The 24,946-nt window shown below is 41.8% G+C and overlaps 2 protein-coding genes across 8 annotated transcripts in view; one reads left to right on the top strand and one right to left on the bottom strand.

Moving 5' to 3' along the window:
• kctd15b (potassium channel tetramerization domain containing 15b) overlaps positions 1-13,648 on the top strand; it is a gene marked incomplete at its 5' end in the record, with an annotated part of 28,408 nt that extends 14,760 nt beyond the window's left edge. For all 6 annotated transcript variants that reach the window (XM_080027342.1, XM_080027339.1, XM_080027341.1 and 3 more), the window contains 2 exons: positions 1,004-1,309; positions 10,112-13,648. In XM_080027342.1, the coding sequence (XP_079883468.1) occupies positions 1,004-1,309; positions 10,112-10,270 (465 nt within the window). In that variant the 3' untranslated portion in view covers positions 10,271-13,648. The remainder of the gene's footprint in view (positions 1-1,003; positions 1,310-10,111) is intronic.
• Positions 13,649-14,418: 770 nt separating this feature from the next.
• The window catches only part of LOC307269227 (transcription initiation factor TFIID subunit 4), a gene marked incomplete at its 5' end in the record, with an annotated part of 84,914 nt that continues 74,386 nt past the window's right edge, over positions 14,419-24,946 (bottom strand). For both annotated transcript variants that reach the window (XM_080052104.1, XM_080052103.1), the window contains one exon: positions 14,419-16,513. In XM_080052104.1, coding sequence (XP_079908230.1) covers positions 16,337-16,513 — 177 coding nt within the window. In that variant the 3' untranslated portion in view covers positions 14,419-16,336. The remainder of the gene's footprint in view (positions 16,514-24,946) is intronic.

The following is a 24,946-nucleotide window of genomic DNA, read 5'->3' on the forward strand; positions in this document are numbered from 1 at the left end:
CACAGGGACAAACAAAGGTCATATCTTTACATCTTCTTTTCCACTTCAACTAACCAGGAGTGAAGGAGCATACATTGTAACTCTTAGACTGCAGACGTTATGTGACTGGTTCATGGGTCAGACACATGGTGCCTGAAGCCTTTGCGCTCTTTGGTATTGGCTTCTTATAAAAGACACTGAGGACAAACTAGTTGTAACTGACACACACACACACACACTCACTCACACACACGCGCGCACACACACACACACACACACACACACACACACACACACACACACACACACACACACACACACACACACACACACACACACAAATGTATTTCCTTATTCAAAAAATATTGTAGGACATTCATCACTGTGCCTTTAGTTATTTGTTGTCATGCCTGTACCTCACAGTTGGTGTTTCACTACAGCAGAAGGGTCAAAGTGCATTTGCAGCCGGAACATCTCTCCTGGAGTAATTAGAGGTTAAGTGTCTTGCTCAAGGACACTTTGTCATTCGTTGCTGTAGGGGAGCCATCAGGATACCCTGTAAACACACCTTCTACTGTCGTCTTAATGATGCAAAGTAATATGTATGAAGGTTTTGCCTTGATGACCTTGGTGAGGAATAGTAATGTAGCGAAACTCTCAGTGTGTTAGTCACACATATAGCCCAGAGGACATTACGCACATTCATTTTCCACATAATTTTCATTGCAGCCAATCTACATCACTGTCTCCTTTTGATTATCTAATTGGCCTTTTTAGTAAAAATTATTATTATTTTCGAAATCTACTATTAAATGTTTAAATGGTTTTGGCTCTTTTTTTTAGCTTGTTGTGGGCCTTTACTTTGTTTAAACTTCTCTTTGTTGTTCTTTTTACTTTGCATTGTTTTGTTTAACTCAACGTCATTGGATTTGAGGGTCAGCCCGTCAATGATCTCTCCAGTGTAAATAAAGGTTGAAGAGATGTTCCATTGCACTCATCTCCATGCTCCTTTATGCCTGTGCAGGACTTCCACCTGCTGTACGAGGAGTCGCGTTTCTACCAGCTGGCGCCCATGATCAAGGAGCTGGAGCGATGGAAGCAGGACCGCGACCAGAGACGGATGGCCCAGCCCTGTGACTGTCTGGTGGTACGCGTCACACCAGACCTGGGAGAGAGGATCGCCCTGAGCGGGGAGAAGGTTCTCATCGAGGAGATCTTCCCCGAGACCGGAGACGTCATGTGCAACTCGGTCAACGCCGGCTGGAACCAGGACCCAACGCACGTCATCCGCTTCCCCCTCAACGGATACTGTCGGCTCAACTCCGTCCAGGTAACACATGCATGGAACACATTGATTAAGATAACAGGCAACTCCTATGCATCGAAACGACTAAGCGTAGTTGGAACTAATACACTTCACTTTCATGTTATCAGCTTTAAACCAGAAGCAGCATTGTAATACACACAGAGGGCAATTAATCAACAAAACTGTAGCTATGGAATATTGGTTGACCTAACTTCAGTTACTAACATGTGAACTGTCTTTAAGCCGTAGAAAGCAGAACCTGCAACAATTCCAGTGTGATTCAATTGCATTCTTTCTGTAGTTTGAACGTAGAAAGTTGTGTGCGTTTTGAGATTATTGAGATAGTAAAACCTAGAACAAGTCCCAGGTTCTGAATATGGATTGCACTTCAACAGACTCAGTGATAGGAGCAGTGAACCCCTGGTAGAACAGAAATATCTAGTCATGAAACAAACCTCAAATGGCACATCATGCAACAAGATAAACTGCATTGCAAGGGTAGAAGAGTACACAGAAAAGCTACTATTGGCTAACTGGCACCTCGGTAAACACAAGTCCATCCAGTGAAGCAAACTATGGAGCTTATCTGAGTGTTCACTGTGGGCCTTTGTTCAACAGACACAATGTGCAGCATGCTGTGTTAATATAATTCTCGGGGCAAGTATACAGTATAGTATATTTTATTATCACATCCATTTTAATCAAGATGTTAAAATGGATCAAGACACATTATGTAATGCATTACATTTGAACACTGTGACTATAATACAACAGTCCTGAAACATAACATAACGGTACATTATTACAGTGCCACACAAATAATGTGTTTCCTAATTTAAGTTGTATTTTACCCTTGAGATCCTTGATTAGCATTTATTTATTTTTTATTTATCCGGACAAAATCTTTTCTGCATTAGGAGGTGAAGATGATTTTGTGATGAAACCGTTGCATGCAGTTTGTCTGAGCTTAAGTTTGATTTGGCACTGTATTTGATTTAAAGCATCAGTACAGTCTTTGAGGTTAGCCATAGGACGCAGATTCCACAGAGAAACGTTGCTGTCAGTCTGTCAACCGGATTTGTCATACACTCTGCCAATGATTTTGGGGAGCAAACAACATTACTGCACTGCTGTAATGGTGTGACTGAGCCTTGGTTGCCTTGCTAAACAGCACACTTTTTGCATCTGAAAAAGTAGAGTAGTATATATTTTATTATTATCATTAGCCGGCATAAAGGCTAGTATTTACACCCCTTTTTTTTGTTTCTTCAGCTAGAATTCAACCTCAAAAAAGGAGTTGGCATGATATGGGGTCCTTAAAACTGCATTTTGCCACAGTGGATTAATAGCTCATGGTCACTAACTTAGAAAATATACTCTTATGGAGTTACAGTCAGTTTGTCTAGATCTTAACAGAGGTAAGGACAGGTGTACAAAGTGTGTGTAGTTTTTAATTATGTCACAGTTTCAAAGTCGCTCTTGTGGCTTTATAATGTAAAATGTGAGCCTGGCCTGTCCTTTGTAGTATGTGACTGCTCATTGTCTTGTGTTTTCTACTCACTTACTTTCAGTACTTTTTATATGCTGTTGGTAAAATCTCAAATACATTTACTTCACAGTAAACGTTATACTATTTTCAAGCACAAAGTCTGATTGAGATAAAACAGTCTCTACCTTTTACAGTAGATTAGACTGCAGTGTATAAAGTAAAGCAGTCGCACTTCAAAAAAAAAGTTTTACAGTTTTAGCCAGAGAGAGGACTTTGAGAGGGAGGACGAGGGGGTGAAAAACATAACAGCCTCACACCACGGGCTCGATATACAGTATAACACACTTTGGTTTGCTTAGAGCCACGAAACAGACCAGCACTATTATAGAGGAGCCTCTTCCTCCCCTGCAGCAGCCATAGGGAGCGTCTCCCAGGCAGGCTAGTGTGCTCTGACACCTCCACCTCCCTCCTGCCAGTGTGAGAGACCACCTCCAGGGAAAGAGAGCGAGCGAGCGGGACAAAGCACGCGTGGACTGCGGCCATGTTTTTTTCCTGTGAAAAAAAATGAAGAAGAGGAATGGAAAAGGGGGGAGTGTGTGTGTGTGTGTGTGTGTGTGTGTGGGGGGGGGGTGATATGCATAATTTACGCTTTACTCCTTTTTAAGACACAGCTCCTTTTTTTTTTGTTAAAAAAAGACTCAAATATAACACCGCTCAAGGCAATTGAAATACACGTATTGCATTTTTTAATACCATACTTACAATTTCTCAAACAGCCTAAACCGGTTTATACTTCTTTTATAGATTTTTAAATGACTTGCAATATAATTAATTGGCCGCATCAACTAACACAACATTTTCCCACTCTGTTTACCAGCGAGACTGGTATATGGAATGTGGGCACATCCGACTAACATGGTCTGAGAGGAGTTTTTTAGGTATTTTATTAAAAGCTGTTTCACTGAAGGCTAGGTGAGCTGAAATCCTCTTTTTTTAAACAAATTGCTAATAGAAAGAGTAGCTGGATCTTCATGGTTCCCTGTTAGCGAATATAGCGACACTTCCTTTTCTCTCACAGTGTGGCATCTCTCGGTTATGGTTGTATTAGTTGTGTTGTAAGGCTCTTTTTTCATCTTGCGCTTGCCCCTTTAAGACATAAAGATACATGAAATTCTGTAAAAATCAAAAGCTCATACACACACACACACACACACACACACACACACACACACACACACACACACACACACACACACACACACACACACACACACACACATATGCAGGCGCAGTGGTGGGGCCCGGCTCATTGAGTCGATGTAGATGAGGACACATGGAGCAGATGGAGGTGTTTTTCGGTGTAAGGGGAGATTTTTCTAAACAACTTACTCATTCTGTCCTCTCTCATTGTTGCGTGAAGGTATGAGAAGGTTAGGGAAAATAATCCTTGTCTTATAGCCGCCAGACAATGAGCCTATGATCTGATTTCAGTCCTGGACCCCGACCCAACCTAGAGGAACACGTACACAACCACACCCTGCCCCACAAAGCAAGACCAAAGAGAAGAAAGAGTGAGGAAATACAACAGAGTATTTGTGACTGGACAGGTTTTTTTTAAGAGGTCCTGACAAGAAATGAGATGAGAATGAGACAACTTTTTTATAATGTATTTTACATCACAGGCATAGAGAATTCCTTTTAGCCTCAAATGCTTATACAGAAGGGAAGGTACTGTTGCTGTTTTGCCCCCCGGGCTGGAAACTGCTAGACCTTGTGATGCGTTCGTCACAATGAGATAACATGACATTTTTCAATACTTCACTGTACACTAAGCACAGCGTCCTATTGTTTTTTTTTTGCAGTGCATTATTCCGTTTTTTATTCACTTACAGATAAACTAAAAACCCTATGAATTTATTTGTTATACTTCGTAGTAAACCATCTCCCTCAATTACTCAGTGATATTCAAAGCATTTTAAGTGACTAGCCTCTTTTAAATACTTTTTTTTTCAAGAGTATCAATTTTGGATACGTTATTGTATCATTCTCAAATCAAAGTTAGAAATATAAGACTACTCAGCGTTTTCTATGGGTCTACATAGAGACTATAAGGTGGCGGGAAAGTCTAAGCGTGCTGCCTATATGATTGGCCCCCCTTTCTTTAGTCCTTCATCTTGTGTATTTAAATCTGAGTGAGCGAGAACAAACAACTCCACCTTGGCGAGCGATTCTCCATGAAGTCATGAATGGAATTTTAAGGAAATAATACAAACCACCTGCGCTGTGATGTAGATCCAGCCGAGAGAAACAGAGAGCAGCAAGGGCACTTAACGGAGGGAAAACATTTAGCCAAAAGAGCCACAGAGGTGTACACGCACACACACACATACACACACACGCGCACACACACACACACACACACACGCACAGACACACGCACGCATGCACGCGCACACACACACACACACACACACACACACACACACACACACACCAGCGTCCCCAGAGCTGGAGTCGGGCACTGCTGCTCCATACATCACCATGATGAAGCACTCAGATCAGACCAGAGCCAATCCGTCCTTCATCAATGTGACAGCGGAGGCAGTCAAAGAGAAGGGCTCCCTGTCCCCCCTGTTGTCCAGGCAGTGAACGCAACACACCGCAACACTCTCTCTCTCTCTCTTACATGTCACACTGTCACTCCATCAATCCTGGAAATAGAAAGCACAGCTCATCAGAGCAGACAAGGCCACACAAACACCTCAGCTGCTGTTCTCCTCAGCGGCAGAACAAGCACTAACACCACTGTGGGTTATAGGGGTCTCTGTGCTGGTAGTGTGGCTCAGTGGGTATAGAGCCCAGGAATAGGGCACTCAGGGCCAAACAGGCTGCAGATTAACGGTGGTTATGGTGGGGATGAAGACAGGGGAATTTTGCCCTAGGACAGTTTCAGCAGTTTTTAACATAAACTGGAGAGAAAAAAAAAAAGATGTTAGATCTTTCTAAGAGTGACATGGAATTGTGATACAGCCCGGGGTAAGAAAAAGGATGAGGAGGAGGCAAATGAATCAGATGATTCCCAAGTTCATACACGGTTTGATTACAATATAACAAAGTTCAGATAAAATGAAAAACAGAATAGAAGAGGGCCTCTATCCTCATAAGTACGCAATAATAAATACATTATAAAGTGTGCCTAGAAAAGTTGCAGTATGATTCTCTAGTAAAAGTATCAATTCCGCTACTTTGTTACAAGTAGTAATTCAGTCTTTTATTAAAATAATAATGAAATGAAAGTATATTATCGACAGAATTACTAAAAGTTTCAAAAGTAAAAGTACCCAGATTTCATGATGTCCCTGAAGTGTCATTTGATACCATGTTACCGGATCATTATCACTGATTGAACAAGTCAAATTGCATCATAAATTAAATGTAAACAGTAGTAACTATTGCTGACACATGTGGTGAAGTATAAAGCACATTTCCCTCTGAATTTGCATAAAATGGAAATACTCAAATGAAGTACAAGAAGCTTTCAAATGTACGCACAGCGATTAAGCACATGCTTTATTTTACATTCCTACCACTGGTCAACATGGGTTTAGATCGAACTGTACTTGCAGTCCCTTTGAGTTCTGTCCTCCTATCCCTAACTCTGTTCCCTGTCTAGCTCAGTGGGTATGTACACTGCCAGGGTTAGGGGCTGCGTAGCCGAACTGTGGAGGGTTTATCTCTTTAGATCAAAGTGTATTTGTAATGGTGAGCTCAGACTTGTCAGCTCCACAAACACAGTGACTTGATAATGTGACACAGAAGCTTTAAGAATGTATTACACTGTCAAAGTGGATTTGTCGCTTGTGATTCCTAAAAAAAGCTGGCAGATGGCTTCAGAGAATTAGAAAGAGTTGGAGCTTCTCGGCTGTTTTATGCCAGATGCTTGTGATAAGCAGAGGATACGATGCAGAGAATGCAGTTAGTGCTCCTTGTCACATATTAAAGACGGTGCATAGTTAAACAAAAGCGACCCCCTGAGTGCACTGTGCATGCCACAGTGTGGGTGTGTGTGTGTGTGTGTGTGTGTATCTGTCACAGATGTCAATCAACTCTGAGCTCTGTGCCACGAGGAGCAACTGCTTCCAGCACCTCCTGAGAAAGCGTTGCGAGTGTGTGTGTGTGCACTCCGGTTGGTCATCAATATTACATCGTGCTCCGGTTTGCAGCCCTGAGACTCATCCACTTTGATTCCTGCCTCGCCATTTTCCCTGTGTTGGAAACACACTGTGCTGGGAGGATAGAGGAGAGTGAGGCTGATCCATATACCCTCTCCTCATCCCCATTGCGACCCTAGATTGAGTGGCAGCTCAGAAAGACAGTTATATACTGAACGGTGTATTTTGGGGGCAGATCCCTGTGCAGCCAAGTCTATCCTGTAACAGGCAGGATCGTTTATTATGTTTCAAATGTATAAGGATCACTGGGGATGAACAGGGTGTGATGGCTTTTTAATTTAGCTTTCTGATACGCTCAGAAAAGACAGGAACAGAACAAGTGCTGAAGTTTAGGGGAGAACTAGCAAACTCTGTTAAACTGCTGTCATGTCTTCTGTAGTGTTGAAAAACAATAAAGGTAGAAAGGTACATCACGCATGGCCACACTAATACTGAACTGGAAAGATCATCTCTAAGTTGAAAGAAGTGCACATGAACAAAGGGAATGTTAATAAGCTATAATTCTATTTCATGGAAATCATCACGCTTGGAATGAAACTTTAAGCCATCAGATTGCCAACATGCTGTTAGAATATTTGCTATGGTTTTGCTCAAGTGAGGCAGGAAAGTAAGCAGAAAAAAGTACAACATAAATCTGAAAGCCTGCAGTCACAATGCTGTTCTGAACTGGGACAGGGACAGGACATGTGTTAGCTTTTTAAGAGGTTGCATTACTTTCTGTGTCAGCTGGGATTGATTTCAGGACATCGTCCTGTGTACATTGAAACCTTTTGCTTGGATACATCTGAATTATTCAATGTATTGTTTATCCCCCCGCGGCACTTATTCACTGTGTCAAACTGAATGTGAAGTTTTTTTTATGGCGCCTTATAGTGATTACAGTATTCTTGAATCACTTACAACTATCTCTAATAATATCCTTAAGTCTTTAGTGGTGCCATGCCTTAATGAGAAAAGTGTTTTCAGACTATCTTTATTGATCAGGCCATTCTCCTCTGTGACCAAATCCATCGCCGAACGTGTCAGTGTCCCACATGCGTTAAGAGATGATAGGGGAAATGCAATGTGATGCAATGATCAAAGAAGGCAATGTAATATCATTTCCATAATCGTTATTAGGCTCCTCCGTCGTCTGTCATGGATTTGGGAGTGTTTTTGATGCTTGGGCAGGTCTCTTAATTAGCCATCCTCACCATCAGCTGTCTGCCGCCCCTTCTGTCTCACAAATTACAGAGTTTGTCGTCGTGGTATGGCCAGAGGATGAAAAGGGAGGGGGGTGGGGTAACTTTTCCAATTGGTCTTTTCTGCTTACAAGCATCGCGTCAGCCCACATTTTAGTTTTAATTGGGAACGGTTCAGGTCTGTTCTACAAGTTTATGTGCGAATATCTGTTCTAATTTTAATTTGTAAAATGCACATTGAGTATCACAGTTGTCTCAATGAGTGTTGTGTATGTGATCAATCCAGTTGCTTGCAGCCATTTGACCTGGAGGCTTTAATGCCCCACTTTTTTTTCCAATGGGGCCCGCGCTCCTGTTATTAGAGAGGTCAGCCTTTGCAATGGGTGTATGTGTGTGTCTGTGTCTGTGTATGTGTCTGTGTGCGGGAATCTGAAGAGACCGATCTACTTTGAGCAAACTTCTCTGGCTCTGTATCTGGCATAAGGGGGTTAGCCTTTGGCAAGACCTTTCATTTTCATACGCTGCACACTCCATTAAAAAGGACGGGGGAATAAGTAAATACACGGCTCTCCTCGCACTGGGATTTAGATATACCCCCTCCACATCACAAAAAAAAGAAAAAAAAAACATCCCACAAGGATTACAGCAGATAAGAAGAGAAAAAGTCATGTTGGAGTTCACGTGTTTGTGTCTGACTGTATCTGCATTTGGACTATAGAGTACATATATCAATGGCCAGACTCGAAGGCTAACATGCCATTCTCTCCCTGCAGCTTTGTCCTCACTCACAACTTCCCATCCTCATTCCCCACACGTTGCAGTCTCCCTGGCTCACGGACCTGACTTTCTCCTCTCACCCCGGCCTCATTACTCAAATTAGGAGCTTCAGTAATCACCACGCCGAGCTCCACTCAGCCCCATGTAACACACCTCACTCACACTCGGCTCTCCCCAACCCTTTGAGCTCATGCCCTCGGTTCAGCGGTCCAATCCAGCACAAGCGCCATGAATATTGCAGAGGTGGTGTGATGTCGGATGTGCCCTCTGGTTTTACTCCATCACTACGTGTGATTTGAGGAGAGGGAGGTTTAATGACACAAGGAGGTGTGTGTTAGATTGAGACTGGCAGAGATGTGAATTTTGATTTGAGGATGGATGGAAAATAAAAAAAAGTGATACCTACCCAAGACTTAGTGATATTTGCTGCTAATGATCATTTAGTGTAAATGCAACAGAAACATTTAAAATGTTGTTAACGAGATAACTTAATCTTAGTCCTCATTATTTTTATTGAGGAAATGTATGCCTTTGTTCTGATTCTGTTTGTCAAAGCATACATTTCCAGGAGAAACATATTTATCACACTTAAAGACGAAGGGAAAAAGTTTAAAATGTTTTGTGTTCATTTGGTTTCTTACAGAGAGTTATGTCTGCACGGTCAATACGCAATTACTGCCAGGAGCTAGCTAACTTAAATTAGCGCAAACACTGGAAACAGCGGAAAATAGCTAGCCTAGGTCAGTCCAAATGTATCAAGTTTTATCAACATCACCTCTAATAGTTAACAATAACACATTTCATCTTGTTCCTTTAATTTGTACACTTGAGTGCAAAAATTACAACTTGCTATTTTGCTTGGTATAAGCTAAGGTAGCTAATTACCATTTCCAGTCTTTATGACAAGCATATTAGCCGCTAGCTGGTGGCAGTTTTCATATTTAGCGTACAGTCAGAGTGGTATCAGTCTATCAATCTTCTAACTCTCGTCAAGGAAGCAAATAAACATATTTCCCAAAATGTTGAACATTTCCTTAAAAGAAAAATGAAATCTGAAACCTGCATTTCTATCAGTAATACTTCCCATTTATATTTAGCTTCGTTTTGAGGGTAGTTTCGTTGATGCTCTCTTGCCTCTTGTTTTCAGGTTCTGGAGCGTCTCTTCCAGAAAGGTTTCAGTGTGGCGGCGTCTTGCGGTGGTGGCGTGGACTCATCCCAGTTCAGCGAGTATGTGTTGTGTCGCGAGGACCGGCGGAGTCTTTCCATGAACACCCCCATCAGGATAAAACAGGAACCTCTGGACTAGAGCCTTCTGGGAGAAGAACTGCCAACCCCCCCCCCTACCTTCACCTTCACCTTCACCACCACTACCGACAACACAACCACCAATACTCCTCTCACCTTCTCACACCACCCCAACCTGCCCCCTTCACTGTCCTAACAGAAATACCCCCCAACATACCTAAGTATTAGCAGAGGCTTGTCAACCTCGACCGGCTCTGCAGAACTCTAAGGGGAATGTAGTACCAAACAAAGGAGGAAAAATAGCATCAACCTCTAATAGTTTTGATTATGTTAGATAACGCCCAAAGAATCTGGGACTGGGATGAAAACAAACAAAAATGGACAAATGGACTCAACAGCAGCTCATTTGAAACCAATTCAGCACCGTGACTGGTTGACTATTTCTGACTCTTTGGACACAACTGCCCCAACAACCCCTATGAATCCCAATACATTGAACTCTCCACCACACTCCCACCAACCCGCCCGGCTACCCCTCTCACTACAGTGGTGTATCATCCAGTTCTGTGTCTGTATAAGGCCTATGTTTTGTCTGAGTGGTGACAAGTCTGGCCTGCTGTGGGACAAGGAAGCTCTGGTAGACGTGATGCTGTTAAGGATGACAGGAAGAGGCCCCCCAAAAAAGGCCCCCCAATCCCAGAGACGCTCCAACCCCCATCCCACCTCAACTCTACAGGCCTTGCTGCAAACGGTGGGGCCTTGTTGAAAAAACAGCACAGTTTGCCAAACTGATTGTTAATTGCAATTTTTCATTGTTGTTTCTTAAGTATGTCTTCTTCTTGCTCCTTTTGCTGTTCTTATCATGACATGGTGTAAACAATTATTATTAATAGGATTATTTTTAATGTCTCTTCTTTTTTTCCTTTCCCCCAAAATGAAGGATGTATATGAACGTTGTATTCATTAGGCTTCGAGAGCTTGCGAGGGAGCGTTTTCTTGGCAGTAGCTGCAGAAACTCAGATGTCTGCAGGCTATGTGGCTAAAGCGATCTGGCTGGCAATGCATTTAGAGCCGGCAAAAAAAAGTCCCATTGTTCAAACAATGAAAGGGATGGAGGAGAACCTGGATGTTTCAACATTGTTTATAGTCAAATGTGTAGCACACATAAAAAAGTGCTCTGGAATTTCTGCTTATTAGCTCTAAAACATATCTCGGGTCTCTCTCACGAACACAGAACCTTTGTTCATATATAGCAGAGGTTTCAGAAAGTTTGTAAATTTGAAATGCAGGTTGAAGTTGCACAAGCTCCAAGTGTATTGCAGTTTTGTTGAGTAAGAATGTTAAAGACTTGAGGACCAACGTGGAGAGCTGACGTTTACCAGTATGTCTCGTGATCAGCAAGAGATGTACTCTAAATGCATAACATTTTTTTTTGCACTTAAACATTTTCCTACAGAGCCGTCCTGCCCTGTTCCCACCACTACACTTGTTTGAACCCGCTGACCAGTGTCAAGTCAAGCTGTTTATCTGCCCAATTTGTAAGGACACAAGCACATTATTACATTTGAAACATACCAACCTTACAAAAGAACAAATACTTTAGGAATCATAAAGGACAAGGTGCCAATTTTGTTGATTGTACAAACATGAAGACGTCCTCTCTTTCTACAGTTTATGGCTAAATGCATTATTCAAAACTGTATCAAGGGCACCATCATGTCTTCCTTCAGGCCTCCTGTCAGTTTGGTTGAGAATAGCTCACAGCACCCTCAGTCAAAGTTTGGGAGACAAAGTCTCTGTTTGTTTCAATATTGTCACTTCTAAGCCAAGATTATTTCAATGGTTTCTTTACATGTATGTATGGTGGAACCCAAAAAAAGAACTGTACTCCCAGCATCAGTGGGTTATTCACAAAGAGGCGAGTGGGTGGCATTTACTCCATCCTGCTCTCATTCTTTTGGTCTTATTCTCAACATTTCTGGATCAAAGACAAGAGACAAGAAAGGCCAAGTTTCACGCTTTATATTTGTGTGTAACTCACAGATGCTGTTTCTTCCATTCCAAAAGACTGAAGAAGCCCATTCTGATCTTTGTGGACTCGGGCAGTCGTTTGACTTTAACTGGTTTTATCTTTTTTTCTAATTACATTATAAACTATCATTAAAAAAATGGATGGTAATTATTTTGACCATGTTGTCCTAATATCTAGCCAATGAGACGATGAGGAATGAGCTTGGTGTAAATGTAGCTCCCAGTCCAGTGCACTCCTGCCTGGAGGGGGTGGGGGGGATCTCTCACAATCAAGCCCATCTTTGTTCTGACCTGCCAGTGGCCTGCGCCTTTGCATCCAGTCGCCTCAAAGGGAATGGTCAACCAGGCCCTTTTCATGTGCAGAGGCATGTTGGGCTCATCACAGCGCTACTCACCCCCCCTCCGCCTCCCCAAAGGCTCCCAGCTCAGTGGTATAGCCAGTAGAAAACCTCGGGTTGCACCCCCTGCTGCTGTGTCATCCCTCATGCCCTGGTTTTCAAAAACGCTCGCTGGACCAAACAGCAGAAAAAGCAAACAAACAAATGATGAGTCAAATCTGAGTGTGTGTATACTCAGAATATACTGCACCGCCAGGCAACTTGACTCTGCTGCCAATGCCGAGATCTTTGATCCCCTTGATATGAGGTGTGGGAACTCATCATCAGGCTTATAGTTCTTGCGGACACATGGGGTTAAGTAGGATCAGTGCTGTACTAGTAAATATGCACATCTGCAAGGATTTCTTTTTTTCTTCAGGGAGGTCGGAATGAAGGCAGATTTTTCTCATTGATGTGGTATTTTGAAATCACAGAATTGGCTTTTGTTTACACCTTACAGGGTTTAGGGGTAATCCAGAGATTAATAAAAAAACATATATATTGAGTTTAAACTCGCATATAATGAGAGAAAACAGAAGAGATATTGCAGTGTGGGGTTTGTCTGTATGGGTTGCCCCTTTGACCTCTGAGGTGCACTTAACTACAGAGCTACAGACAAACTGGACGGGACTGGAAACTTCACAGACATGTTCACACATGCTGCACTTTCAGATACTGGTCAGTGTTTTTCAGCCAGTTTCACATGGCGTGGCATTCACTCCACATCCGTGGCGGTTCAGTTGTACAGTTATTGTATATTGAATTATCAGGACTCTGGGTTTTTAACTGGACCCTCGTGTTTTTAAGAGACCTCTTAGTCCACCTCACAAAAATAATGGAAAAAGAAAAAACATTCAAAGCGTTACCTTGTGTACATATGATTAAAACATTTCAAAGGGTATCATAAGGTGCAAATGTATATTATTTAAAGTGTTTAAACCAATTAGACTGTGGTATTAAAGGGCATGTGTTCATTTACAGTGTCTCCATTTGACTTTTTCTTGCATATTTGCGATAATAAAAAGGATGTACTGTATATATAACATACGTGTCCTTGCTTTCATGTTGTTGTGCAGCTGGAAACGCGATCGCTCGTGTCCTGAATTTGAACTGGTGCAACCTGAAAAAGCTCCCCAGACATCTGTAACCAAACATATGTGGGTTCCCCCCGTTCCTTTCTGTAAAGGGGGAAGGTCGTCTGCAGGGCTGAATTCAGATCAGCAGTCTGCAGTTCCAGAGGGACCGGGGAATAGGCAGAGATCTTGAAAAAACCAATATGCTCCCAAACCCCAATATTGTGCACCGAGTTAAACAGTTTGGTCTTTTCAAAAAATGCTTCTGCTTAATTAGCAGCAGAAAACCTAGGGGGACTTTTCATAGTTGAGCAGCAGCGCTTGACTCAGTTTGTACTTCGCAATGTTAGAAAATGGAAATGAAGCCGGCTGAATTAGGAGTTGACTTTTTTTAAATTGTCTTGCGAATTGTCTTGTTTTTCCTGCTAAGGAGTAAGGAGAGAACTGATGAAAAACATGTTATACATGCTTATAGTTATTCAGTCATTTTAATAGAAAATACAATCCTTTTTTAATCCTTCCAAGATTAGTATACCTCCAGAAATGTTAATGTGTATGATCTTACAGTAAAATAAGAATAAATGGACAATGTCAGTATCTGCTCAGTTTAGTAAACAGCTTATTTATTCCTTTACAAAATAGGTACAAATACATAAGTATTGTTTTTCACACAAACAGGAACTTTTTCAAGATATGTACAAGAGTTTACCAAAAATAACGTGGTTCTAATAAACACATAGTTTTGTAAACAATATTTACAAATCATCCTTACGTTGAAATGTTATATCCCCCATTTGTTTACATCACTAACATTGTCCTAACATTTTGGCTAAAAAGCTGTAGTAGTAGTAGTAGTAAAATGTCCTCCTGTGAAACCACCAGAAAGCGGAGAAATCACAAATAGAAACCTCTGGAATCACTACAATAGATATTGTTGTGCTTGTTTTTAAAACATGGTACTTTAGAGATCAAATTTATGAAAATGCATAAAAGCCAATCAAAAAATAAAACAAAAATAAAATATATTAGTTTTCAAAAAATAAGTCTCTTTCGACAGAAGTTGGCAATACTGTTTACTATTTAAAAGCAATTTTTCTCCTATAATACAGTGACAGCTTTCAGTTGTCAGGTAAAATAGATATAAAAAAAAGTGTACAATGCACAACAATAGTTTTAAATGTCACACATTTTTAAATAAATTTGACAAGAAAATCTGCATAGAGGCCAAGATATTTCGTTAAATAGAAAAAAACTAAATGGTAATACAGTATTACATAGTAAGTAAGAATTTATAAAAAAAATAAAAATAACAAGGAGACATTGCAATATGACAAGTAAAAACAGGCGTTTTGTCCCATTCCTCTAATAAATCTGTAATACAAACAGAAACAAAAATGGGGAAAAATTACAGATCAATTTTAGACTGGAACAAACAGATTCCTTCTTCAATTTAACATTTCTTTACAGCTGTGATATCTTATTTAGGATCAAAATACAAACAAAGGTATAAGTGCTGTGCACTTTGTCATTCAGTCATTACCAATGTAGGTGGGGCTAAAGCAGAATTAAAAATAGTTTAAATGACATTCTTTCAAACGTCGTTAATGAAAGGACAATGAGAGGAAAATATAAAGGAATGTTTCCTTTCATCCAATGGTTCACCCTCCCCACCCAACCTACAATATTAATCTCTCTGAACCCAAACTTACCATCCTAACCAAGTAAGCTTTTAAAAAATAGAGCATGATCGCACATAACTTACAAACATCTAGTCATACAAACAATGTTTACATTATGTGTGGGGATTAGGGTTAGGGTCAACAAGATTGACCAATCAGAAACTGGTGTCATAGTGCGATCATGGTTTTGTTTAATGACCTTTGAAGTACGGGTCATGGGGACTCTGTCTTATAACGAAGACAGGTGAAAAGAATAAGTTGTCTAAATCTGACTTATTCAAAGCACACGATTTTACAAAACGTCAGTTTTCATAATATTGACACACGGGTTATTCTTTTTCTAACAAAGCTTACATGTGATAAAAAAAATATACATGCCCGTAAAATAATTCCAAAATAACTATTTACACATACAGTAAGGAAACTGAACATGATGCTGTTATTTGGAATCGTGATGTCTCAAAATGATGTCTTGGTATAGAAATCAGTCTCTCATTTATTAAATTCAACTAAACTACATTCATTGAACTACGGTATGTTCAATAAATAGCTTGTGGTGAATATCGTGGGCTGTAACGAGGTTGTGAACATAATTCTATTCATTTAAGGTGGCTCATTGAAGCTACTGCCAACTACCCAACACACATGGGACAAGTCCTGGGTCACATCATGTGACACGAAAACCACCAACAATTTGGGACCACAACGCAAAAAAACTAAATAAAAAATGATGTCGCCTTAAAACCCAATGATCTACCTACACGCCGTCAATCTAAACGGAGAAGACACGGAAAACAACAGTTTTATTTTTTCTCTCTCTCTGTCACGCTCCCTTTCGTATTTAAAAGCTACATCAAACATCACTACAGTACATTATGGAGAGCTGAAACATTAGACCTGATCTGAAGGCACGTGGCTGGGATAAGGAGGAGAAGGAGGAGGAAGAGGCTGAGGTGAGAGAGCAGTGCTACTTGAGCAGGGCGCGGTAAAGGAGGAGCGAGTGGGCCGTCTCTCTCTCCGTCTCCATGTAGAAAATGATGTCCCTGAGGTTGACGCGGGTGATGCGCTGCCGTGTGTACTGGCGCGACGAGGTGGACGGGGAGGTGGAGGTGCTGGCAAGGGCGCCCGCCGTGCTGCTGGAAACCTGGACAACAAAATAATGGGGGGGGGGGGGGATCAAAATGTGAGGGGCGACTTCACACCAGTTCATTGACATTTCTAACAAGTATGTAGAGTTTAAAAGGGTTAATATACACCATGGAAATGACAATCCATGTAGTCATCATGTACCAGTGGTACCTTCAATGGCTGAGCATATGAACAGAAAAGGTAGCACTTTTAAAAACTGAAAATGCATCAATAAAATGTCCAAAGGAAAAGTTTTCAAACCGACATACTCTAGCGAGTGAAGCGCAGGAGCAAAACAGTGACCAGCACTTAGACCAAAGATGTCTTGCAAAATGGTATTATGGATTTTAATGGCGGCCCTTGATGTTCAATTCATGTAATCGACAAATCACCAAATATCATAAAAATGACAATATTAATTGCAAAGTATACTGTGACCAAGCAACATCAAGCAATATCAGCATGGCTCTCAGGATGGGAAGGTCAGTACTACATGGGATGGATTGTCAATATTTTTGGTCAGAAATTCTCTTCTGTAGTTGGTGAACTCCTAACTTTTCATGTAGCGCCACCATCAGGTCCAACTCAAACCACTGATGTGCCCAAGTACAGCCTCACATTTAGTCTTATTTATGTACGGTCCCAAATTTCTTCCAGACATTGGAGATGGTGAAATAGATTTTTCAGTTCTCTTGCACTGTGCTGGAATCACAGCACCGGAGGGAATATTCCAGCTTTGAGCTTTCAGCCTGCAGAGCTGCTTGATATTAATCAACAGCAGCCATCAACACTGCTACGGTGACCTTCAGAAACACACTGGTCCCATTGCACACCAATTGCTTGAGTGTGCTGACTTCATTGAGGAAGTGCCTTTATGTATCAACGTTTGTACGCTAAAAAAATATTTGAAACATCTAATGACTGATCTTTTTCTGGCATTCATTAACCTTATTTTCTCCTTCATAAATGTGTATTTTTTGGATTTTGTCCTCACTGTTTTCACTTTTGTAGTGAAGAAAATATGTGTCTCTGTCGTGCTGACAAGGGGACAGTTGCCGTGGTGAAACATGGTAACAGCTCAGACGTAAAGAATATTATGTTTTCCATCACCCATAACTGAAGTAACCGCATTTGAATGGCAAACACATTGTCAGTTTCAATAGAATGTTGTTGCCACTATGTATACCTCCAATTAAAGAAAAGAAAAGAAAAGAAAAGAAAAGAGTCCCTCTTGCAGAACATGAACAACATCAAAAATATGCACTAATAACGTCCAGATCTTCAGGTGCAGCAGCATACTGAGAGGTTTTTCTCCAACTAGCTGAATTCGACGCTCAGTAGAACACCAGAGACATGCTCAGGCGGTTAGGGAAACCATATATATATATATATATATATATATATATATATATATATATATATATATATTTTTTTTTACTAAAGTGTGTTTTATGGCCCTGAATAGGAATATGAACAGATTTTCCCTCAACATGAACAACGCTGTACTCTGCCACAGATCAGAGCCCCTTGTTGTTTGCGTTTGATCCAGGAAAAATGAGAACGATAAAACAGGGAGTGTATACAGAGGCTGATGCAAATCAAGGGACGCATTTATATTTGGAAATGAGAAACACTGGGAAACCAAAAAAAAAACAGCAAGTGCCCACTTGAACCCAGGCGGAGAGAAATAAGACAGACATTTCAGTCGGGAACACCCTCTCACAATTACATTGATTGCAGCACTCTGTAAACACACAGTACAGACAGGCCTTAATTACAAACATATGATTGGTATGAATTTACAGGAAACAAACCAAAGTCCTTCCAGCACCCGCCCCCTCATATGCCTTTGTGTGTACACTGTATGACCAATGCTATGTCTCAATTTTCCCCCAGTAAACTCACACTGGATGATGAGTGAAGGTAACCAGGCCACTGTTGCCACCAACCTACAGTACCCCGACCCCCTTCTACATGACTGGGACAAGCCAATGTAGAGAAACTACACACTACAAATTTCTTTAATAGATTCTTGTTGGCATAAGATGGGGATTTTTTTAAAGAAATTAACACAAGCTTGAATGTGTCTGCAGTGAACATGGTCAGTGTTTAATAAAACAAAAATGTGAACGTCATAACAGCGTCGCCACCCTTCCAAGTTTATTCTGCGTTAGCAAAAACGTATACATGGCATCAACGCTTAAATTAATCAATGTATGTACAGTAGGAATGCAGGGGATGCTTATGCACGGAATAATGTTGAAAATAAAGAGCTGTGTACTCGTTTCTTTGGGGTGGAAGTGCCTCCAGTTAGTCAGAGCTACCAGAGCTACATGATGATCAATACAAGTGCAGGCAGAGCTCTGAGGAAATGCCAGGAGCAAAACAAACACACATGCACACACAGAAAAAGGACTACACAAAATGTTTATATCTGAATATTTATTCCTGTAGCTTTAATTATGTCCAAGTCCAACTGACTAACTCTTTTCAACTATTTATTATTACATTTATTTTTTTAAGCAGTCGTTGTGCGTCTCATAAAACAGTATACAGATAAAAATATGAATACAAAACGTACAGTCTGTTGTGACTGTGGAGATTGGCTTGGGGCTGATGTCACATTCCCGGCTTAAATAATTACAACAGTCTGGCCCTGGTCTCTGGTCAGTATAGTGACTTGCTGGTCTGGGAGGTAAGGCCAGCATCCCCTGCACATACCAGAGCTCTCTCACTTTTTGGGGGAGAGACCCCGGCCTAATTAGGTCAATCATGGCCGACCAAATGTGAAAGATGGGCCTGCCTACTGCTATGCCAATTACTGCCACTCACTGCCAAGCCCGGCGACAGGGGCCACAGATTTTACCAATCAAAGCCATCCATCTACCTGAGCGGATGGTATGCACTAGCTGCGGGGCAGTCGGTGCTGGGTTGGTGCCATGACCGCAGTGTTTGATGGTGGGCAAGGAGGGGGCACAGCTAATATAGCCAGTTTCACTGCCCAGGTAGTGAACAACATTACCAAGAATACGTTATGCCCTTCAGGGAAAGGGGCAGCCTACAATGGTGGAGTCAGATATTTTGGATAAAGCTTATTGTCAAAATCAATTTAGTCAAAATCAGTGAATATCTCCTCATGATCCGCAACCTGTCCGTACTGTGTGTGCACTGTCAAAAAAAAAAAAAAAAAAAAAAAAAAGTGGTGTTGTTGCACAACCCATGCTCGGTAAACTGGTATGTAAACAAAGGGGGCCCACCGTAGCTAGCAACATGACCGTTTACAGAGCCTAGGCTGTGTATTACAGTAACACTGGATTTTTATTTCAGCAGTACGGATTTTTTGACAAAAACGTTTTCTTGACAACAAGCATTCTCTAGAATCTTTAAGCGCTCCAAATACAGTCAGAAAAGGTCAGCTTGTGCTCTTCATTTCTCCCCTCTGTCTTTATATGCCCTCCACATGCCAGCAAACCCAAACACCGGTATGTTGTTGTCAGTGTCTATGGAAACCACTGTCTCTCGCCAGTACACGCAGGGAGTCATGTAGTGGAGGAGGGAGGGGGTAAACACCAACACTAAACAAAGCTGATGGCTGAGTGTCAGTTAAAAAGGAAAGCGAGACGTCAACAACCACGCATTCCCTGTCGCCAACACTTACGCTGCAATTATGTCTGAAATTGAATGATAAAACAAAATGGCAGGATTTGTAAGGTCACTGCAGATAAATGAAAGGAAAAAGTAGGAGAGCATAGAGAGACAGAGAAGAGAGCGAGAGAGAGAGGGAAGAGCACAAAACGAAAGTCTCAAAATCGGCTTGGCCAAGAAAGATCCATGAGGCAAAAAACAGCATCTGTCATTTTATCTGTGATGGGCGCTCGGAGGCATTATGTCATATGACATATCCATCGTACGGAGCGTGCAGGGATTCTTCGATACATCTCTTCAGACATTTGACTTGTTTGGAGCGGGGGATGGAGAGAAAAACAGAAGGAGAGAGAGAGAGAGAGTGGTGGAAAGAACCTGAGGAGAAGGAGAAGAGAGAAAAGAGAGAAGGAGCTCGTTTGTAATAAGGCCTCTTTCCTGGCTCTGGTCTTCAGCGACATTCTGTTGACATACATGACAATGTGCCAATGGGCCAGACACATGATTTCACACTGTTTCACCGTTCTGTGGCTTTCAACGCACACACACACAATGTGCATGCACACAAGAGAAGAAAGAACAAGAGAGATTCTGAGTGTGCTTGTGTTGTGTAGCTGGCAATTAGTATAATGGAGTGCAGTATGTGAAAATCCACCAATGCAATAAAAGACAGACTATAAGACAAACAGAAATAGATGTCAAATGCCACCCATGCTAATTCCGACACGGGAATCAGGCAAATTAACTACTGAAATTTCAATTGTTTTTTTGTGGGCATAAACTTCACATAATATTTAGTATGCTCTAACCAGGTTTCAAGAGTATTGCAGTCATTAAATGAAAAATTGTAATAAGTTCACTTATTAATGATGGAACCTGCTAACATGTAAAGAGGTTATCCACAACAATCATCAAATAAAAAGGATTAGGCTATTATTACTCCGTATTTTTCTTATTGTCTGCAAATCCCTAAACTCAAAACCACCAAGCCCACTTGTTTTCTACTGAATAGGTTACTGCTAGCACACCTGCTTTCTGTTAATCTATTTTTTTTTATAACAGCTGGGAACTGTAGTTTGTAGGAAACATTACTCAAACTGGATAAAAGTATTTCTGTGTGGGCCTTTTTCATCAACAAATGAATGTTGCTTTGATGCCTTCATGTGTATATCCAGCATAGTGTTCATATTTAGAGCTACACTTTGAATAATCACAGGTTGAACTTATATGTATGCTGTTGTGCGTTATTGGAATGACTTGACTGGGCCATCATGTTAGGACACATCATCCCTTGTTCTACACATCAATGATACTCAGAGGTGCAAAGAAAATCTTTTTTTTTTGTATGGACATAATAAGTCAGCCAGTCACACTTTCATGTTCTCAGCCCTTCAATTACCTGCAACATTCACATACAGATTGAGAGGACTAAACTTAATTCCTTTTTTGCTACATTTACTTTTGAATAATAATGTATGTTTTACTTTCTCTCTCTCTCTGTCTTTGACTCCCTGTCTCCGAATGTGCAGCGGCAGCAGCGATGCTTGTAGGTGTCTTGAGGAATTTACATTCAGTTCTTTATTGTCTGAGCAAAGGGAGGGGGTTGGGGGGTGGGGTGGATAGAGGGGGTTGGGGGTTCTTGCTGATCTGTGGCTTTAAACCCTGAGTGGCACCTGTGCCTTGATGCCGGAGCCAATATTGGATTTGGCCCGGGTCACACCTTAGGGCGCTGGGTTAATGGCCCACTTTGCCAGGCACACACAGTGCTGCTCCGGCCCTGCACTGGCCAACCTGCTGTCTCAGCACTCCGCTACTCACAGCTAGAAGTTACAGACTGTGGGTCTGCATGGGAAGGGAACTCAGACACACACACACACACACACACACACACACACACACTAACACATACTGTATGTAACAGTATGTGATGACCCTGGCCAACATGCTGTCTCACTAAAATTGGTGGATAAACATTGCTCAGCATTGACGCAAAAGGATAAAGACTGGGCCCTATATTGGTCGGGAAATAGATAAGCTGTTCATGATGCAACGTTACTCTTTTGTTGTTATTACTTTGATGCTGAGAAAAATCTGTTTAAACTCTGGTGTCTGTCTGTGCTCCAGGCAAAGGAGGACATACAGTATATAGCACAACAGAGAGACAGACTGTTGACAAGCTAAACAAAGAAGTGAAGCAAAAGCCGAACCAGGTGGTTGGTGTTCCTTCAAAAGTTGATGCCATTGTGGAAATTAACAGCAGCCACTAATCGAATGCTGATGAAGTTTGTGTACGATGCATGCTGGCCACTATGGCAGGTGGTAGCCAGCCACGATTTGGTGGTCCAGTTGTTTTTGCTATGTGTAATTATCTGGTAGAATTTTTCAAGCTATAGTGCGTAACTTTTTCATATAAATGAATGTCGGTTACATTCAAGCTTTGCCAAATGAATGGACACAAAGTTGATTAAGCCGTTCAGCTCTACCAACATCTCTATATACAGTATTTATCAGTATGGCAGCTTTTACAAACAGGTTTCACCCCGACCCTGGCGCAGGAGCTCAGAAAAATCCCAAGAAGCGCCCACAAACTGTTTTTCGTAGTTGATTCTACTGCAAAGAAAAAACATGGACGTATAGCAGAAGGAATTAAATCCATGCGCGAATACGTAAGGGCTTACCTCATGTAGATGCGCCGATATTGTCGTTGTAATTGCTCAGAATTCCTCATTGGGGCAACACAAGTTACGCACTATAGCTTTAGGTTGATAGGCCTCTTCTAATCAGGAGAACATGACTGAGAAATTGGCTGTACATGCTTGCTGACTGAAGGTCTCACTGATTTGCTGACGGACAGGCTAACTGAAGAACTGGCTTGTTTGGCAGACTGGCTGAGGGCCTGACTGACTGAGTGGCTGCCTGGTTGACTGACTAGGTGCCAGCTAGCAAAGCTTTCCCACATGTTCTCCTCCACGCCGCATTTCAGTCGGGGAACGCTGCCTCGTCCCTCCACAGTGTTTACAGTGTGCAGCCCAGCCGTGGGAGTGTAGCCCCTCTTCAGCTCCACACTCGGCCCTGAAAACGCCTCTCCTACGGCCGCCATTAATCAGCAACAGAGACCTTCTCTCTCTCTCTCTCTCTCTCTCTCTCTCTCTCTCTCGCCTCTCCATTCCCTCGCTCCTCTACGCCCACAGACATGCTGGATGAGGCCATTTTGAAAGAGTTAACAGATGTCGGCTGATTTGCCTCGGGCCTCTCTGACATTGCCCAAGTGATGTATTTGATGTGGAGTTTATTCAGCTCTAATAAACGTATAAAGAATTAGAATAATAATTCACAGATGTACGTAGCCAGATTATATGCTGGAGCCTGCCTTTGAAGCAAGACGAGGCAGCCAAGATTAGGAGAAACAGGGGAAAGGATGAAAAGGCTTTTTGGTTCAGCCCGCTGATAATCAGGGAGGTCAGGATGGACTAATACCACAGCTTTATGTTCATGTGCCGACACAGATGGCTTTGTGTTCCTATCACAGGTTCCCTTCTCTATGAAGAACCTGAACTACAGGCTTCCATTGTCACCACGCCTAATACCAAAATGGAGCAGATTGAAAAATGACATGTTTTTTTTCTTGTCTCGTACATGTTTTTGTTAATTTGTCATTTTGTGTACGGCAGAAAGAACAATGTGAAAACTACAAAGGATTGACAGTGAGGTCTAGCATTCTGATCATGGCAACCAAAAAAAATAAAAATAAATGATGGAATTACTTTCAAAATAAACAACTTCCATTTGCTCCGCAGCTAAAGAACAACAAATCTCAAAAATGGCCAGTTGCAGAGCATCTTAATACCCACATAAACCATAAAAACAGCAACACAGCTCCATGGCAATGCATAGCAACCGTGCAGAATTTCAGTCAAGGAGAAAGAAGGCAAAAAAACACCTTATTACTTCTAACTCCTGCAAGCCATTTTGGTCTCCAAAGGTTTTAGAGCGCCGCAGGCCATGTGTCTGCAGTGTTTCGGGAAATGACTTGCCTTCGCACGAACACTGCTATGTTCTGCAGCACTGCTGCCCCCAGCATCCCCGCTCAATTTCTGTTTAACCCCTTCCTGCCTTCGCTCACACTGACTCACTGCAACAGAGAGCTCACACCCAGCACAATACTGTCACATTGTTCAGCCTTCCACAAACCAAGGCAAATCCGACCAGCTTTTTCACGAGCTAACACATTAACTGCACGTCTAATTTGGCTACTTAAGCATGTGATGGTTCTTAACAAACACGGTGTAGGAAAAGGCATAAGGTTATGTGGGGCAGAGAAAGCCCCTCCACCGTTCCACTTGATCGGCTACAGTGTTATGCGACACAGTTTGCACACTTGAGTGTGTATCAACGGTGGATTAAATCTGCAAACTCGTTGACACAACACATAATTAAAACATCTTGCTCGAGGTCAGGAATTTTCTAATTAGTAGTGTACTACTGACAAAGCTGCAATTCCATCGCCCTGAGTTTCAAAGTCCACAGGTTACTGCTAAGATGAAAGCCGACCCTGGAGCGCTATTCTGCAGGGCTGCACATACAATTCCTCAGAAGACAGTCACAGGGTCACCAAGCTAAACACTGCGCTGCACCCGGAACCTAGCTTCCAAACAAAGAACTTCAAACTTTCCTGCCTGGAAACACAACCCCCCCACCCATCTCCCTCTTTCTTTTCAACCTGGGAGAAACAAAAGATTGTGTGAAGGCAACCACATGAAGAAACCACAACGCTGTTTGTAATCTGTTTAATTAAAATGTTCTAAGC

This window comes from Ammodytes marinus (assembly GCF_949987685.1).
Source record: "Ammodytes marinus genome assembly, chromosome: 1".
Taxonomy (NCBI): domain Eukaryota; kingdom Metazoa; phylum Chordata; class Actinopteri; order Uranoscopiformes; family Ammodytidae; genus Ammodytes; species Ammodytes marinus.